At 43.2% G+C, this 19,667-nt stretch overlaps 1 protein-coding gene across 1 annotated transcript in view; it reads left to right on the top strand.

Annotated features, from left to right (window-relative positions):
- The window catches only part of POLD2 (DNA polymerase delta 2, accessory subunit), an 818,333-nt gene that overhangs the window by 763,820 nt on the left and 34,846 nt on the right, over window positions 1-19,667 (top strand). The window contains exons 9-10 of the mRNA XM_044084220.1: window positions 11,805-11,932; window positions 13,031-13,132. Of these exons, the coding sequence (XP_043940155.1) occupies window positions 11,805-11,932; window positions 13,031-13,132 (230 nt within the window). The remainder of the gene's footprint in view (window positions 1-11,804; window positions 11,933-13,030; window positions 13,133-19,667) is intronic.

Below are 19,667 nucleotides of genomic sequence, written 5' to 3'. Positions count from 1 at the left end.
ATTGGTGCATATTTGGTATTCTGACAGCAGCACATCAGAATGGAAAACTAGGTTTGGAGAATTTGCTCTGCTTTTCTCTTATAATGTAATCCTTGCACTAGTTGTGTGGCTCATTCAGAAGAAGATTGATCTGATGATGTTAATCTTCTTTCCATTCATCACGGATGGATTCGGTTCAGAGTCTGCCTGTTACCAAGCTCGGGCCAGCTAAAAACTCTCGAGCTAAGCTTCTACCCAGAATGCCCTTCTCCTTGTTATCCCAGATCTTGTTTGCAACTTAGCCATAAAGACACGTTTCAACCGAACTCTCAGCCAAATGGAAACTTATTTGATAGTTTGTGTGAAAAACGTTTTGATATTTTCTCTTAGGGAGCAATTGGTATTTCTAGTGTTTTTTCTACTTTCAGACCTTGCTCTTTTCTTCTTTGCTGTACCCGTTGGTAAACTTTCAAGTACCATTGTTGGTATGGCCTTCTCCTCTTACCCTTGTGGTATTCCCTCAGTACCATAGCTGGTATTTCTCTTTTCTTTCCTAGCCTGTTAGTGTTTTTTTAAGCAAGACATTTCTGTTTTACTTATATATATAGATTTAGTGATATGGCTGTGTGGCTTTTTTTTGAACTGTGTTTGACCTACTAGTACAGACTTTTCATTTTGTCCTTAAAGTGTTTGCCTGTGGTATCTCTCTCTTAACATGTCAGATAAGAAAGATACTTCAGGGTTTAAGCATTGTGCTTCATGTAATGGCAAGTTACCTAATAGTGATTCTCACAATGATTGTGTATTGTTTGGGGATGTCCCATCTTTCGGTGCAACCTCCCTGTGACATTTGTCAGAGTTTCTGAGCGCAAAAATAAACTGATACTGAAAGGGTTATTTAAGTCACACTTCTCAGAGGCCATTTCTGCGATAGAGGTCTCAACCCCTCCTACAAAAGACAAAAAGAGGTCCCACTCGGTACCTTCCTCACCCTTGAGTGATCAGGGTAAGCCTGTGAAATCAAAGGTCCCCAAGATGTCCTCAGAGCATAAATCTGCCTTGTTGGCTCCGAGCATCTCAAAACCTATGATACCAGCTCCAGCTTTGGCACCAATGGTAGACCTCACTACGCCTACTATGACTTTGGCACCTGTGGCCACTACAGCTCAAGGCACACCTTTGATACCTTTGTCTGTTACGATATTGGAACCTTCCGCTTTGGCATCGAGCATTTTTTTCGACCAAGTTGGATTTGACCCCATTAATCCCGGTCTCAAAATTTGAGACATCGGTGCCTTCAGACCTTGCATGACGGACCCAGTACTCCCCTTCCGTAGATCCGTTCCTGGGTCAGATGTATAGCCTGTTCATTGACCGACCTGACTCTCCGTCCGGAGTATCTACTAGATCCACCAGGAGCCTGTCAGAAAACGATGTGGTGCGTCTTGTGGACCAGCTGTTAGCAGCCAGGGGGATACCCACGCTTTCTAAGACCCATCCGCCTGCAGGATTGGGTTGGTTTCTCCACGGACTCCTCCTTATACTCCTTCGACCATTCTGGTTCTGAAGCTTTCTGCTCCAACTTCCTTCTCGGAACCCATCACTTCGGCACCTATAGTGGACCTCACTCAGGCTCTGGGTTCGCCCCTTTGGTCCTCTGTTCCTGTGGAACTGGTCCTTCCTCAATCTGGGGATTGGGGGGCGGGTTCCTTGTCTCTGGGCACGGTTCTGTGTTTGTTTTTGGTTCCGTTCTTGGTGCTGATAGCCCCATCCGCACCAATCCTGCTTGAGGCTCCATCCGTGGGGGTGGGCTCATCGAAGCAGGGTGTGACCCCAGTCCCGAGGATGTTCTTCATCTCACATTGCTGTAGTCCTTACTTATGGGTAGTCCGCTGTCCTCGGTCGGCCCGAATACCAAAGTATTAGGCTGACGTCTGTCATGGCGCCTAGATCTGACATCAGAGCGTCAGGGTATAAAGGCGCATGACCGACGTCATATCCCCAGTCTTTTTTGCCGCATGGTCCGATGCAGAAGCAGTGTTGCAAGTGCCGTTCGGCGTTCTGAAATTTTGGAGTTTCAGACCGATACCAAGTTGGGCTAAGTACCCCGTTGGGGAATATTTTTGTTTTTTTTTTTTTTCTTGCCTCAGTTACTTACCGGATGTCAGAAAAAGTGAATAATTGTATTTCTTGTGGGAAACAGATACATAGGGATTACCACTCGCTTTGTATTCCTTGTTTGGGACTGAGCACTACGTGAGTCGGGTGTCGGTTTTGTGCTAGGTTTAATATATAAAGCGGAGGTTAGATTGCGCTAGGTTAGTCTTTGGCAAGAGGTGTAATTATAATATGCCGTCAGATGTTCCGGCCTGCTTCTACTAAGAAGCGCAAAGACAAATCTTTAAAGCCTAGGCAGGATGATGATGCCGGACCTTTAGAAGCTACAGCTGAACAGGTGGATCCGGCTGAAGTTTCTGTTGAGTCCCAGGGGGAAACTTTGATTTTACAGGATGTGGCCTCTCAGGAGGCAGGTCAGGCTGAAGGGGCCTCTCAGGTTACTTTTCTCCCTTCTATGCCTAAGGTGGTTAGGCCTTCTGCTACTGTTTCTAAGGCTCCTTCTAAGGGCAGGTCTGTTTTGCCTTCCTCTGGTGTCAGTTCGGGTTCTTCAGGGTCTGTGCCTAAAAAGCACATGCTTAAAATGGCAGAGGATTTGATTACTTTAATTAGAGGTTCTATGCCCCCTCCTGATAAAAGGCCCAGGATGGAGCCAGAATTGGAAAGTTTGGTGCAGGCCTCAGATGATTCAGAGTCTTCTGCTGAAGACATTCAAGATTTCCCTCCTTATTCTGATTCTGATGCAGAGGATTCCTCTGCTTCTGCTTCTCCTCCAGAGGATTTTTCATTTTCAGAAACTCTGCATTCCATGAGGGAGCATTTTCAGTGGGAGGGACAGGATTACTCTGATTCACGGAAGAGACTTAGGGAGTTCTTGTTTTTACCACAGCATAGACCCTTAGCTATACCTCCGGTTTTGGATGTGGTTTCAGATGTTTTTTCGGAAGCTTCCCTTAACCCAGATTCTGTGCCTCCTGCCCCAGTTAAACCGGACAGGTATTACAGGGTGCCTGAGGCTCATAAATATCTGTATAAGAGTCCTAGGGCGGACCCAGAAACTATTAGTCAGGGGCCTAAGGGTGTTAGAGCCTCTGTTGTTAAGAATCCGGTTCCTCTGGATAAGGAAGCTAGAGCTTTGGATAGATGGGGTAAGGTGTATACCTCTTCTACTTTAGCAATGAGGGCTTTGAACTGCCAGTTTCATATGTTGAAGTATCAGAATTTCCTCCTTTCTCAGCTAAGGTCTAAAGTGGATGCTTTGGCAGAGGGCATAGAGTGTAAAGAATTGCAGGATTTAGTGCATGTTTCTGAACAGGTGGGTAAGCACTCTTTGCAATGTGGTTTTGATGCTTTACAGGCTTCTTCTAGGGTGGCTGCCACTGGTTCAGTTATTCGTAGGCACGCCTGGCTTAAGGATCAGAATTTGTCTGAGCATGTTAAGTCTAGAATTCTGGATGCCCCTTTACAGTCTGAAGTTTTGTTTGGTCCTCCTGTGGAGTCAGTCTTAAAGAAAATGGAAGACAAGGCTAAGTCTATGCAGACTGTTAAAGAATTTTTGCAGGTACAACCTCCAAAGTTTAGTAGAAATTGGCCTACTAAGGGGTGGACGTACCCTTCTTCTGATGCTCAGTCTAGAGGTAGATCTAGGCGTGGTAGGGGCAGAGCTCAGAGTACTTTCAGGCCGAGACAATGGAGTTCGCCTGCTCAGTCTGCTGGTGAGGGCAGGGGCCAGTCCTTTCGTAAACAGGCCCAATGACCTACATTTTCAGCTGCCAGATTCTTCTTGCCTGGCAGCTCCTTTGGGAGGAAAGTTGGCTCTTTTCAAGCAAAATTGGCATTTAGTCACCCAGGACAAATGGGTATTGGACATTATAAACCGAGGTTACAAGTTCTATTTCCATACCATGCCTCCTTTCAAAGGCATGCCAGACGTCCCTCCTCGGCAAAGGATAGAGGCAGACAAATTTCTTTACTTCTTCAAATAGGAGCTATACAGCCAGTTCCTCTGTCAGAAGTGGGCCTAGGATTTTATTCTCGCCTGTTTCTAGTTCCAAAGAAAGGGAACACGTGGAGACCAATTTTGGATTTATCTATCCTCAACACTTACCTGGACATTCCAAAGTTTAAGATGCTGACTTTACAACAACTTTTACCTCTGTTGGGCAAAGATCACTGGATGGTTACTCTGGATCTCAAAGAGGCTTACCTTCATGTTCCTATCAGGCCCAGTTGCAGGAGGTACCTGCGGCTGGAAATTTACATTATCAGTTCCCTGCATTGCCCTTTGGCTTATCTACTGCGCCCAGTGTGTTCACAAAGGTTCTGGCTCCAGTAATAGCTTTTTTCAGACTAAGAGGAATACAGATTTTTCCTTATTTGGACGATTGCCTGATTATTGCACAAGAAAAGGACGAACTTCTTCATCATCTACAGTATGTGATGGCAGTGTTAAGATGCCTAGGGTATTCTGTGAACGAAACAAAGTCCAGTCTAGTACCCTCTCAGGACATGTGCTTTCTGGGTGTGAGACTGAATACAGCTTCCCAGATGGCCTTTTTGACCCCGGACAAACAAAGAAGCCTTTCTCTTTATTTCCGTCAAATGTCTCTACGGTCCAGGCTGACTGCAAGGACAGTCCTTCAAGCCTTGGGGTTCATGGCATCTTGTATTCTGGTGCTTCCCAATGCCAAATTGCATATGAGGAAGCTTCAATGGTATCTCAAAAATGTATGGACACAGCACTGCCAAGATCTAGACACTGTCATTCAGGTAATACCTTGCATTCGGAAGGAGTTTTTGTGGTGGGCTCAGGAATGTCACCTAAACAAGGGACTCTCTGTGTCCCGGCCAGAGGCGAGTCAGATTCTAACGACAGATGCCTCTGACAAGGCTTGGGGAGCACACCTCAATGGAAAATGGGTGCAAAACACGTGGCCTGTCAAACTCCAACATTTGCATATCAACTTGAAGGAAATGTTAGCAGTCCAGTTTGCATTGATGGCTTTCAAAGATTTACTTCACCCAGGGCAGGTGTTGATTCAAACAGACAACACTACTGTCATGTGGTACATCAACAAGCAGGGGGGAACCCATTCTTACACTCTGCAGGCAAGCGATGATTCTGTGGGAAACTGCTCTCAATCTACACCTCAATCTTCAGGCAAGGTTTCTACCAGGAGCACAGAACTCCTTAGCAGATGTATTGAGCAGACAAATAGTGGATCCTCACGAGTGGAAATTGGATCCTCATGTATTTCAACAGTTGACAGTGTTATGGGGAACTCCAGACATAGATCTGTTCGCTTCTCCACTAAATTACCAGTTGCCAAAGTTTTGCACAAAAATGTTTCATCACACAGCTTGGAAGGTGGACGCTCTATCATTCAGTTGGAACAATCTGCATGTATATGCCTTTCCACCTCTGCCTCTTCTTCCCAGGGTACTCTTGAAGGCCAGACAAGACAAGCCAACCATGATTTTTATAGCACCGGATTGGCCTCGACAACACTGGTACCCACTACTGAGGAGCTTAGTACGAGAACCTCCATGGCCTCTGCCTTTGATTCCGCACCTTTTGTCACAAGAGGACAGTCACTTCCTCAATGTCAAGATTCAGTCTCTACATCTGACAGCCTGGCATATTCTGTTTTAGACTCTGGAGGGTCTCAGCTTCCACAACAAGTTTTGAATGTTATTTTGGAGGCCAGGAGGCCTAGTACCAGGAAAGTTTACGCTGATAAATGGAGGAGATTTTTTATTTGGAGCAAAGGAAAGGACTTTGATGTCTCCAAACCTGATTTAAGTGTTGCTCTTCAATACCTTACTGAGTTATTGGACAAGGGTTTGTCTTTCTCCTCAAAGGTCCATGCTGCAGCCATTTCTGCTCACTATGATTGTGACCCTCCTTTATTCTCTCATCCTTGGTTTAAGCAATTTCTTAGAGGGGCAAAGAATATAAGACCCCTACTCCTGCTTGGGATCTCAATTTTGTGTTGGAAAAACTTACTCTACAACCTTTTGAGCCTGCAGCTACTGCCGAGTTAAAGTATTTGTCATGGAAAACTGCTTTTTTGTTGGCCATTACCTCTGCAAGAAGGGTTTCTGAATTACAGGCCCTCATGGCAGTGGAGCCTTTCCTGATTTTTCATAAGGATAGGTATCTTTCTAATCCTTCCTTTATGCCTAAGGTGGTTTCTAGTGTGGCCTTAAATCAAACTATTCATTTGCCTACTTTTTATGCAAACCCCCAAAATAAAGGGGAGAAAATTTTGCATACTTTGGATATTCACAGGCAGTTCCGTTATTATTTGAGCAGAACCAAGGAGTTCAGACAGTCTCAGCAATTGTTTGTTTCTTTTGCTTTGGGTTCACAGGGTAAACCTGTTTCAAAACAAACTATTTCTAAATGGATTGGGTTTTGTATTTCTTTCTGTTATTCCCATCATGGTAAGGAGATTCCTGCTGGAATCAGCATTCCACTAGGGCTACTGCTACTTCTACGGCCTTGCTAAGGGGGCTAGCGACAAAAGACATTTTGGAGGCAGCTACTTGGAGTTCAGTGCATACCTTTTCTAAGCATTACCACCTTCCTCTTTATTCTAAGTCTAGGGCTGGATTTGCCACTGCAATTTTACAGGGCATTTTTTATGATTTTACCATCCTCCCTTTCCGTTGCTTTGGGATTCTACCCATAAGTAAGGACTGCAGCAATGTGAGATGAAGAACATAGTACAGTTTTGTACCTACCATAAATGTAGATGTTCAAGATCCACATTGCTGCAGTCTCCCTCCTTCCCCACTGTAGTTAGACTTGGTGCTATGCTTTAGGTGATGGTTGTTGTTGGGCATGTTTTTGGGAGGTATTCTGTTTTTGGCTGTGGCCTTTCTGGTTTGGCCTTCTGACATCTGGGGCAAGAAAAGACTGAGGATATGACGTCGGTCCTGCGCCTTTATACCCTGATGTCAGATCTATGACACCGAGGACAGCGGACTACCCATAAGTAAGGACTGCAGCAATGTGGATCTTCGAACATCTACATTTATGGTAGGTACAAAACTGTACTTTTTCTCTGTTCCGGGCTCCCATCCCTCTTTGGGCAGACCTGCTTTCTGTACGATGGAGAGGGCTCTCACTTTTGGAAGCACTCCTTTGATGTCAGAACCCCAATTTTCACCCCTGAGTTACAGCTGCCACAGATCCCCCCCCGGGCAGGGAAGCTGCAGGACACCCCTGTTCAGGGTACCCAATCTTCTGAGTTCTCCTCAGAGACCCCCAATGAGGAGCCTCCTCAAAAGAGGATGTGAAAGAGGAAGCACATGGACTTGCCCGAGGAGTTTTTAATGGAAGATACGGATTACGATGATGGTGAAGGGTTCCCACGGTCACCTCCTGATGGTGTCTCCTTCAGAGACATCCTGGAAATGCTAAAACAGGTGACTGGAAGCCCACCAACCCTTTGTCTGAGGAGTCCATGTTCCTGCAGGCCTTCCCATCGGCCTTCTACCTCTTGGGTGACCCCGCTTGCCGACGAGCTCATCATCCAGCATGCTTGGAAGAACCATGATTACATTGAGGCGATCCCTCAGAGACCCGACAAAATTTTTTCCCCTCCCGAGGAAAACCCGCTTTGGTCCCAGAGATTTATCAGTCGATACTATGGTGGTGGCGGCCACGAAAAAGGACTTGGCTGAGGAATGTCACGCTGTCCACCCACCCAACATTCCCGGGTGGTGGACAGACTTGGGAAGCGAGTTTTTGCATCAGGGACCTTTGCTATATGGTCACTGAAATATTTGGCACATTTTACAAGACTCCAGAGAGACTTGATCTCTGAACTCTGTGGGACACTCGCAGGACAGGTGTCTGATGAGGTCAGGTGTAAAGTGGCCTCACAGCTGGCAACCATAGAATCAATCTCCAACTCTTCTATGAGGTTGCTATCACATGCAACTGAAGGGGCGGCTAAAGCAGCGGGTTTGGGCATTGTCATGAGACGTTATGCCTGGATGCCCATTTGTGACCTGGCGGACCCCTTCACATCTTCCTTTTTGAATGCTCCCATCGAAGCATCGTCCCTTTTTGTCTCCAAGGTGAAGGACTTGCTAGCCAGGTGCGAGCAAGATGGCAAGACCCTGTCTGCCGTAGGCCTACAGTTTTCCAATCCTCAATGTTCCTTCTCTGGGAATCGGAGGAGTGGGAAAATGGGGCACAAAAAATCTCAGGGCCCTTTCTGTGCTGCATGTGGTGATATTCCCAGGAGCAGAGGGGGTAACGGTTCCAGAAGATGCCCCTACAGAGGCAGAGGGGGTCCTCATAACTAAGGCTCCAGTGACTCCTCCTCTGGACAGCCTTACCAGCGTTCCTGAGGAGCAGCCCGATTGCTTACCTCTGGAAGCAGTTGGGGGTCATTTTTCTCCGCACCAAGCTGCCTGGCAGTCTATTACCACCGATCGTTTGGTGCAGAGTATAATCACCAGAGGTTACACCATCCCCCTTTCCTGTCAACCAAATCTTCCAAAAAAGCTTCGCAACATTCCACCCAGTCAAAGGGAAGAAGCAGTTTCAGAGATAATAAAGCTGTCTCAAAAGAGAGTCATCCGACCTGTCCCACCAGATCAATGCGAATCCGGATTCTACTCCAAGATTCTTTTTGGTGCCAAAAAAGACAGGGGACTGGAGACCCATTTTGGATCTCAGCAGCTTGAACAAGCCTGTCTTCCAAACCAAATTCTGGATGGTCACGGTTCAGTCCATTCTCCCTTTTTTAAGGGAAGGCGATTGGATGTGCTTGATAGATCTCTGGGATGCATATTACCACATCAAAATGGACAAATGCTCCAGGAGTCTGCTTTGCTTCCAGCTAGGGGCCAGTCATCAATTTTGTGCCCTGCCATTTGGTCTCTCTACAGCCCCCAGAGTGTTCACGAAGTGCATGCCAGTGGACACAGCTTATTTGAGACTACAAGGATTCCTAGTGTTTCCATATTTGGACAACTGGCTCCTCACCGCCCCCACCAAGCATCTTCTGGTAACAGCACTGCATTATACCCTCTCTCTGGCAAAAATTTTGGGAATGACAATACATTGGGAGAAGTCATACCTTACTCCTACACAACAAATAGAATTAATTGGAGCAGTTTTCAATACCTGGTCCTGTCTAGTGTCACTCCCAAATCACAGACTCCAGCGATTGAGGCTCCAGCTGCGGATGATACTCTGTCAAACAAAAGTTTCAGCAAGGGAGGTTCTTCAAGCCCTGGGATTCATGGCAGCTTCAATTCCAACAGTGTCCCTAGCGAAGCTACACATGCAAATCCTGCAGTGGCTCCTCCTTTGTCAGTGGTTCCCAAACTATCACCCCCTCAGTTACCAGTTTCACATAACCAACTCCTGCAAGCAGGACCTTCTTTGGTGGATGAGGCCAGACTCAGAACTTTGCAGTTGCTCATTTCAGTCCCCTCAGCCCCGCGCCATTGTAACCACGGATGCTTCCCTGATTGGGTGGGGTGGGGGGGTGTTTCTAGGGATAGACGGTCCAAGGCGCATGGTCCACCTCAGAGGCCCTCCTGCATGTCAGCATTCTAGAACTGAGAGCGGTGCTGTTAGCGTTGCAGGCTTTCATCCAGTTCTCCCTTCTGGGACAATTGCAATTCAGTCAGACAACATGTTAGTGGGTCTGGTACATCAACAAGCAAGGAGGAACCAAGTCCTACCCCTGTGTCGAGAGGCCATGAGAATTTGGCAGTGGACGTTAGCTTCCAACCGCTTTCTGATAGCAATGCATATTCCGGGGAGCTCCAATGTAATTGCGGACAAACTGAGCAGATGCATTCTCCTGCCTCGCGAGTGGTCCCTCAATCCCGAGGTAGCAACAGAAATCATCAGCCACTGGGGCCAGGCTTGCTGCAATCTTTTCACCTCCCCATCGAACAACAAGTACAGCAGCTGTTTTGCCCTCTCTCCCCAGAGGGGGAGTCCCAGAGGGACATTCTGATCCACAATTGGCCCACGGGACTTCTTTACGCTTAACCTCCCATTTCCCTGATTCCATAATTCCTAAAGAAAGCTCTTCGGTTGAGATGCAAGGTGATCCTCATAGCCCCATTCTGGCCTTGACAAGTTTGGTTCCCCTTCCTTTGGCCTCAGCTAGTATACCCGCCGTGGATTCTGGACCCTCTCCCAGATCTGATTACTCACCCTCAAGGGTTGAGCCACCCGATCTCATGCTAACGGCTTGGTTTCTCCACTTCCGTTAGTTGCCAGGCAAGTTAATCTCACCTCACGTGTTTGGGACATCTTTCTGGCCTCACATAAACCATCTACCAGAAGACTGTATCAGGATAAATGAAAAAGGTTCTTCATCTGGTGTAAGGATGACATGCTAGATCCATATTCTGCTCCAGTGACTGCGGTGCTGCAATACTTGGCTACGTTTTTTGAAAATGGAGTCTCTGCCATACAAGTACATCCGGCAGCGATTTCTAATTTCCACAATGGTATAGATGGTACCCCTCTCATCTCCTTAAGTCAGTACAAAGCCTTTCTTAAGGGAACCTCTCGTATCAGGCCTCCTGTCAGTGGAACCATGGAACCTCACTTTAGTCTTTGACTCAAAAGCCCTTTGAACCCACAGCGAAGCTTGACCTAAGGTTCTTGCCCTGAAAATCTTTGTTCTTAGTAGCCGTCACATCAGCCAGACGGGTCTCGGAGCTGCAGGCATTGTGTGTCAAGAGGCCCTATCTGGTCTTCCATAAAGACAGAATATCACTCCGGACTAACCCATCCTTCCCAAAGTTGTTTCTGATTTTTCCATTTACCAGATCATTGATCTACCAGTGTTTTTTCCGAATTTTTCTAATAAAGGAGAGTACTGCCTGCATTCTTTGGATGTACATAGGCAACTGAGATTCTACCTAGACAGGGCCAAGCCTATCCGTAAGTCTGAACAGCTTTTCATCTCCTTTTCTGGGCCTAGAATGGGAAATTCTGTTTCCAAGGTTACATTATCAAAATGGCTAAGGGACTGCAGACGTTTTATCTATTCCCTCACAAAAGAACCTGTGCCAAAGGTTAAAGCTCACTCCACTAGATCTATAGCAACATCTGTAGCTTTCCATTCCAGGGCTTCCATGGATGACATTTGCGCGGCAGCCACTTGGGCTAAACCTCATACCTTTATCAATCATTGCAAATTGGACTTGGTTTCCAGAGGGAGAGCTGCTTTCAACTCAGTGGTACTCAGGAATGTTCTTCCATAAGGGCCGCCCATGGACCTCAAGGTAGGTTGGGATTCTGGCCCATCAGTGATGAATGGAAAGAAGATTAACACCATTAGAAGTTATGTTTTACCATAAGTTCCATCTGTGTTGTTGCTCTTCTTTCATTCATTACATCCCACCCTCCTTCCCCCGCCAAAGCTCTTGGGGGATGCTTTGGGTCCAAGTGGTGTCCTAAGGTATTTGCGCAGAAGTGGCCTCTGCTTTACTTCTCTATCTCTAGCAAACTCGATCTGAGGTAACAGGGAGAAGGGCATACTGGGTAGAAGCTTAGCTTGAGAGTTTTTGGCTGGCTCGAGCTTTGTAAAAGGCTGACTCTGTTCCGAGGGCTCGGAACCGAACCCATCAGTGATGAATGAAAGATCAACAACAACACAGATCAAACGTTATGGTAAGACATAACTTCTTTTTTCAACTATTTTTCTGCCATTTAGGTTCCTGGGGACATCTGGACAGAATGTGAGCGACATCTACAAGTACAGCAGTATGGATGATTACCTTGACATCCTTGAATGGACGCTTAGAGCTGGACATTTATCGCCCACTGCACCAGACACTCTTGGTGAGGATTGATTAAATAATACTTGCCCCCCCCCCCCCCCTCATCAGTGCACTTGCACCAGCTGCATCAAGCCTAGTCAATGCTGTTGTTGCTTGGCATTCTTCAGCTTATGTTGGTAGGGGAGGGGGAGTCAAAATTATGGGCTTAGAAATCTCATTACCTTGGGGGTTTAGAAATATCACATATTAGCCGTGCAGCACATCTGGGAAAGGAATACAGTTTTCTTGTTATTTTGTATATATTATCCTGAGCTGGCCAGAGTTTGGAAGGGGGACAACCTACACTCTGGAGAGGAACAGAGCATTCCTAAGTTATGTCTGCAGTACTGGAATGATGAACAGCAGTTCATGCAGAAAGCACAACAGCCTTGCAAAATACCTGTGTAGTATACCTGGCCTCCTGTGGTTTTGGGGTGAGGTGGGTGGTAGCATGTTACATGTGCAGTGTAAGTGGTCTCAATTGATCATGCAAGCCAGAAATGGAGCTCTTGCTGCACATGTAGTGCATCTGCTTTCATACCGATTGGGTGAGAACCTCTTATGCTAACACATATAATACACCTGGTCTCTAGGAGATGAAGGAGCTCATGTTGCACTTAACATTTATTCATCCAATCCTTAACATGCAAGAAATTTGATGATGGGATCATCCAAGAAGCATGCTTTGTTCTACAGCTGAGGCAGTGAATGGCATGGAAGTTTTTTGTTGCATCTGCAGAACCCCTGGTCACTAGGTGGCCAGTGCTTCTTTTAGATGCTTTTATTAGCCTTGAAATGCACAATTAACTTAAGAATGCCAGATTGGTCCTTAACTGAGCCTAGTGTTGGTCTGCAGTTTGAGACAATATACATGTGTGATTGCTTTAGTTGCCTATAGCTTTCCTTTACCTACAAGTCTGGGATAATTTATTCACTTTATGGTCCATTTCTTAATTACATGACAAAATGACATTTTTAAGTGGTGTGAAATGAGAAGTGCTAGTAACACAGTCCAACTTGTACTGAAAACATTCTACTCACTTTTTTTGATTGTTTTGTTTTATATTTCATGTAATGCATCGAGATAAAAAAAAACTAAATTGTTTTCTGCTTGTTACAGGCTGCTACCCGTTTTATCTTGAGGATCCTTTCATTATTAAAGAGTGCCCCCATGTGTATTTCTGTGGCAATGCACCGGCATTTAAATGTAGGGAAATAAGAGGTGAGCCATAGAAATAGAAAATGATTTCATCTTTTTGATGTGCATTTAATTTGAAGTTGTTGTTGGGTTACCTAAACATTGAAAGACAAAGCAGTATTTGATTACTACAAATGTATGCAAGATAAGAGGAATGAGCACTTTTCACTGGTGGTAGGTACACTGGCCATTTACATGTAAATCTGATGTGCCCATCAGGAGTTTGGTGGGCATCTGGACAGACCTGTGCATATGAAATGGCAAATAGCAGTTCTGGTAAATATAAGACTGCTGGTAAATATAAGACTGGGGGTTGAAACATACAAGAAACAAGTAGATACGTTTTTGTACTAATAACTGTTGGATAAGGTCTCTGGGTTGCTGAAGTAATTGTGACAATAAAGCAGGATAATACTAGTTTTATGGTGTTTCTTTTTACTTCAGAGAACAGACAAAAGTAGAACTGGCAAAGATAAGATGCCTACACTTTCAAGGAAAGTTTTAACTTGCCAAAGCAATACAGTTAAGTAAGTTTGAAATGTTACTTCAAGGGAAAGAGAAACAAGTTAAGGTTGGTAATGTGACAGAATTGCAGCAACCAGTTGACAGTAGGAGGTAAGAACTGTAAAGACATGCTTATACATGGAGCAAGTTAGCTAAAATCAGGTAAAAATCTCAGGGAAGAAAGAATGAATGAGCTTTTGGAAGACTGTAATCACAGTGGTGCAGCAATTAACTTCTAGAAAATTAATGGATAATTACAAAAAAACTGCAGCCTATCACAGTAAGATGTCATGGTCAGGAGCAAAGTGCAGTTTTGTGATTGCGTAAGTACCAGAGTGCAGGGTATTAACCTTAGGAGTCAGAAAGTCTGTTAATCACAGAGCTAAGGCTATAAGTTGCTAATGAGCTTCATTCTGTAGTTGTAGGCTCGATTCCTTCCATTTTTACTTGAAGACTGTGTGTGTGTATGTGTGTGTCACTTAAACAACCAGCTAACTCCACTGGCATAGAGGGATAAAGGCCTGACTACGACTCCGGTGACTTGACTTCAATTAACAGCTCTTAACACCTGTTTGAGATGGCATGGGGGGAAGAGAGACATGACTAGGCATAGCCTGCTTAACTGTTCTGGGGGGAGGGGGGTCCATACACATTGTCTATGACTGAAGTACCCACACAAAGGTGCACCTTATTGGTGGGGGAGGGGCAGAGCTTTGATTACATGATACAAGGTGGTACGAGGTATGAACATCACTTGCAGAGCACTTACATGCCAGCCCTTTCAGCATGTTTGGGTACTTGCAGAGCGAAGTTAGGACTTACCTCAATACAAACAAGAAAACAAAACATGCTGGCCAAGTGTATAAATGATGGCTCCAACTTCTGGTTGATTTGCCTCTCACCCCTGGGTAGAACTGTAATTTTAGGGTGAACAACTGGGTCTGTAAAGTAAAAAAGAAACTAAAAAACAGTCCAAAACCAATAAATCCAAAACCCGCAGAGAAGGCAAAACGACACCACCACAAAAATAGCGTATATCGATTTATTATCCGCTTTCGTAAAAAACTTCATCAGAATGGTAGTAAAGGAAGACAGTTCACTTATTTAAATACAAGTAGACAAACCATGTGACTGATTAAACAATCAAACAAACAAAAGTAAAAAAGGAGTTTAAAACAACAGCTTGCAATGCAATTTTTTAGTTTGAAACAAAGTGAAGACGGACTAAACTGCCGTCTTTATTAACATTCAGTTTACGTTGTTTCAAAAAGCATTTGACATTAATTGCTTCATTGAGACCAGGGGGAATGTCAGATTTTAGTTTAATTTGCCAATAGGTCTCCCTTTGTAGAAGGTAGTTCTTATAATCCCCGTCCCTCATGTCCTTGTAACAAACCTCAAGTACAGAAAATAAAAATTTGTGAAAGGAATGACAAACAAGGGAATGTTTAAAAAGGGCATTATTGTCATCCTTAGTTTTCATAGAATATAAATGTTCCCTAATACGGATCTTTAACTGTCTAGTGGTCATTCCTATGTAAAATGCCGTACATGAGGAACATAGGGCAATATAAATGACCCCAGTAGTACAACAGTTTACATATCCGGGGACTGCCAAGGTCCTATCAAGTGTGACCACTGAAATATAGGGACCAGTTGATATAAATCTGCACATGTTGCACTGATTGCAACAGTACATACCTTTCTTACCTGACACTAGATTAGAAATGTTACTGTTCTGATTTTCCAGAATCCTTTTTAAATTAAAACTGTTTCTCTGAACAAAAAATGGTTTTTCTCCCAGAATATGGAAAATGTCAGAATTCCCTTTTATAATTCTCCAATTTCTATTTAAAATATGTTGAATTTGCTGACAATCAGAGCTCATTTCTAAAGAGCAAATCAAATTGACATTCGATATGTTATTGCTGTCATTCTTAACAAAAATGTTAGGGTTGTCAGTTTTTAAATTTAATAATGGTGAATATTTGTCAGTTCGCTTAGAATAAATATCTGCACTGGTTTGGGTAAGTGTCAACTTGTCATATCCCCGGTTGACAAATAGGGAAATGATGAAAACAAATTCCTGGGCCAAATCAGTATCCTTAGACGTCATGCGACTAGCCCTGATGAACTGCCCCCTGGGAATGTTGTTAATAACATGTTTGGGGTGACCACTCCTATAGTGCAAATACCCATTGTTAAAGGTCTTTTTCCGGTAAATGCAACTGTGTAACCTTTTCTCATCAAAGTCCCATTTAAGGGAGACATCCAAAAAGTTGACATCCAATCCATTGGTCCCAATGGTAAATTTTAAATCTGAATAGGAATTAATATCAATAAAAAATTCAACAGTGGATCTATCGCCTTCAATAATGAAAAACAAGTCGTCCATAAAACGACAAAAAAAAGAAATACTCTATTTGCTAGCCAGGGTGGGGATAAACTGCTGCTCCCACCATGACATAACCAAATTGGCATAGGCTGGGGCTGCTGACGAACCCATAGCAACCCCTCTTTTTTGCCTATAATAAGTTTTTTCGAAAAGAAAAAAGTTATTCTCTAAAATGATTTCCAACAACCTGCAAATGAGGGAAACCATATTGTTGGTGAAACCAGAATGACTGGTGGATAAAAAACTTAGAATGGCTTCAACCCCTTCATGGTGGGGAATACAGGTGAACAGAGAAACCGCATCAGGGGTAAACATAACCTGTTTGTTAGGATCGAAACCACAAGTAATAACAAAATTGTTAATCTTACTAAGAAAGTGCCATGAGTCACGAATAAATGAATGTTGGTTAGAGACAATAGGCCCCAATACAGCATCAAGGAACAGTGCCAATCCCTCAGTAACCGAATGAGGGGAGGACACAATAGGCCTAAATGGTGGATTTTGGATCGACTTGTGAGTTTTGGGGATCCGAAAAAGGACCCCAATTCTTGGCTGGTCAATAATACAGAAGTCATATAATTCATAGCTAATCTCCCCGTTCATAAGGGCCTCATACAAATATGAATGAATTAAGCGGTGACAACGCTTAACATCAAATAGTGAAACAGTTTCGTATTCGTCACTGTTTAGTAAATCTAAGATACCTTTCACATAAAGTTCCCTTTTCATAATAACAATGTTGTTTCCCTTGTCACTTTTCATAAATCTAAATTTGTTGGTCATTGCTTGTAAATTCTTAATTGCCCTTCTTTCAGCACTAGTTAAATTATTCAAAAAACTAGGTTCGTTATTTAACATATGTTCAACATCCTGTATACATGTCTCCTCAAAAACCTTGATGGTATGCTGTAATTTAGGACAATAAATAGAAGGTTTAACAAAAACGCGGTTAGAAACAGGTAAATCGTGCAGTAAATAATGCAAGTTTAACTTTCTAGTGTACTGCTTTAAGTCAATAACAGTCCTAACATAGTTAGCTCTAGAATGAGGAACAAAATTAAGACCCAATTTAAGGACATCCACCTCGTCGTTGGTAAAAACATGTTCAGTCAAATTAATGATGCTAAAATGATCATTCAAAAGTCCTAAGTCTCTTCCCCCGAGGACTGGGAGCCCAAAAATGTTCGGCTCCTGGTGAGCACTGTTTTTGTTGTGGCCTGATTTCTCCTGTTCGTAAAAGAAGCTGAAGATGGTAAAGGAACAGGATTCCCAAGTCCTGAACCGGGGACAGTGTTAACCATAGTGTTCTTAATTGTATTGTCAACCGTAGTAAGTGGTGAAAAACTTTCAGCTGCCGCAGGTGGATTCCCATCCACATGCGAAGACCCACAAGTGGAAGATTTGTCAGTTGAAAGTTTGGATCCCGGTTTTTCATTAACAGTAGAAACAATGGGGTCCGGGAAGCCAGATACTAAAGACAAACTGTTCTCAAGGTTACTGGAACCACCAAAAGCAACGGATTTAGATGAAACCCCAACAACTTGTTTCCTGAAACCTTGTCCGTTACTATTAGAAAACTTATGGAGTTTATTAGAAACACCAAAGTTTGTAAAAGCAGAATTGTTTTTATAAAATGCAAGATCCCGTAACAATTTAGAATGTTTCCTGTTAATATTATCAACAGAAAATTGTTCCGTTTCGTTTGAAATAGTTACAAAGAACTCAGAAAATTTCTGCTCACCAAGACTCTGCTTAAAATAAGATTCAATGTCAATGATTTCCTTCTTAAGAAGCTCTTTTTTGGTGACATTGTTATCAAAGAGCAACCTAAGAAAACGTAAACCTGCTTCATTAAAAAAGGCAGTCAGGGTGTTAAAAAAGGAGTCTCCGGCGTGCACACCATTGGGGCACTTGAAAAACCGTAAACCCTTTGGAACGATGTTCAGTTCCAAACACCGTACGAAAGCGGATAATAAATCGATAATACGCTATTTTTGTGGTGGTGTCGTTTTGCCTTCTCTGTGGGTTTTGGGTCTGTAAAGTAGGTGGAAGTGATGAGGTTTGTGGTCTGCATGGAGAAACAGGTTAAAAAGAAGTCACTTAATCAGATGGTGTTCCCAGTCCATCAATCCATCCATTACTCCTTTTTCCCATTTTTGCACATGGGGTTGGGGTGTCACTTCATCAGTGACAGTCATCTAGAGCGATGGTTTACACTGCCATCTCAGCATTAAAAGGAAGCATTTTTGTCTGGCTTAGCGGTTTACAGATAATTAAAAATATGGTATAAAAATGCATTCTGCATGCATGGTTTCATCTCTTGCTCTCAAGTTAAATACTTCTGCAAAAAAAAAAAAAAAAAAAGTGTCCGCCATTAAATTGTGGATTGGACCTTACATGAGAATAAGAAATATTTGAAGACAGAAACCAGTCCCTCTATGAAGAATTTGTGTATTCTCTTTTGAAAGCTGCAAAGTGTTATTGGCTTACACGTTGCAGGGAAAAAGAGTTGACTGTCTTGTGGTTGTAGTGTGTTTGAGGACTTAATACACATACGAGGGAATTTAAGACCCATTCGGTAGAATAACCCAGTTTCCAAGAGTAACAGTAATGAATTTTTCTGAAATGGTTCTGTGATAACTGCAAATTCCACTTGAATTTAATGTGTGTTCAAAAGTGGAATGTTGAAGCTTTATTCTTTTTGTTATTTTGTTCCATAATTTTTATTTATCAGCACACTTAGTCATGATTTTGTTAAACATGTTCTAACAAATAATTGTCTGTGTGTGAGTATTGATCTGCATGTCTCTACACATATTTTTTTAAACACACACACGAAGTCCAGCACTCAATAATCAATAAGACACTACTTTATTGTATTGACCATACATTACCAAAAGTGATAGCAATTTCTGGCCAAACCACAAACTGGTTTCACATTTCACATCTTTGGTGCAGTATGGGTGAGTAACAAAATAATCAGCTATTTATTATAAGTGTTCATTCAGCTCTGGTGCTTTTTACATAGGGCAGACTTCACAGGAATGGAAACAATGGATACTGGTCCATCTCAGTCGTATATTAATCAGAACGAATGGTACCTCTTTATTAAAGCATACAGTAGAACTTCCCCCTGTATCATTTTTTTTGGAGGGGAGGTATTAAGACACTCTGTCAGTGAAAAACATTAACTGCGCATCCAAAAAGAAAATGTGGACTGTCAACCTTGAGGCTGTGTTTAAACCATAGTTGGATGTGCACCTATATGCATAAATGTATATTATTATTATTGTGGTCATTTACAGAATATATCCTGGCAAACTGCTCATTGAGAGTAATAGGCATTATTGAATTTGAGGCTGTGTTTTATAGTTGATATTTATTTGTTTGGACACTTGATGGTGTCAGCTACTGTATATATATATATATATATATATATATATATCTCGAAATACTGAAATGTCGAATTTCAGTATTTTGAGACTGAATAGTGGAAAGTGCAGTTAAGCGTAACTGCACTTAGTCGATTTCGGAAATGTCGAATTCGCTGTCGTGGTGTGTTCGTGACTTGATGCGGTTTGTGGATTAAGCTAGGGATTCAGGTAAGTGGTGTTTATGTAAGAGTATTGGGTAGGGATTTTAGTGTGTGTGGTTTTGTGT

This window comes from Protopterus annectens, chromosome 9.part0 (assembly GCF_019279795.1).
Source record: "Protopterus annectens isolate FY-2018-M chromosome 9.part0, PAN1.0, whole genome shotgun sequence".
Lineage (NCBI taxonomy): Eukaryota > Metazoa > Chordata > Ceratodontiformes > Protopteridae > Protopterus > Protopterus annectens.
The sequence above is the reverse complement of the archived record's forward strand: the minus strand, read 5'-3'. Positions and strand labels throughout refer to the sequence as shown.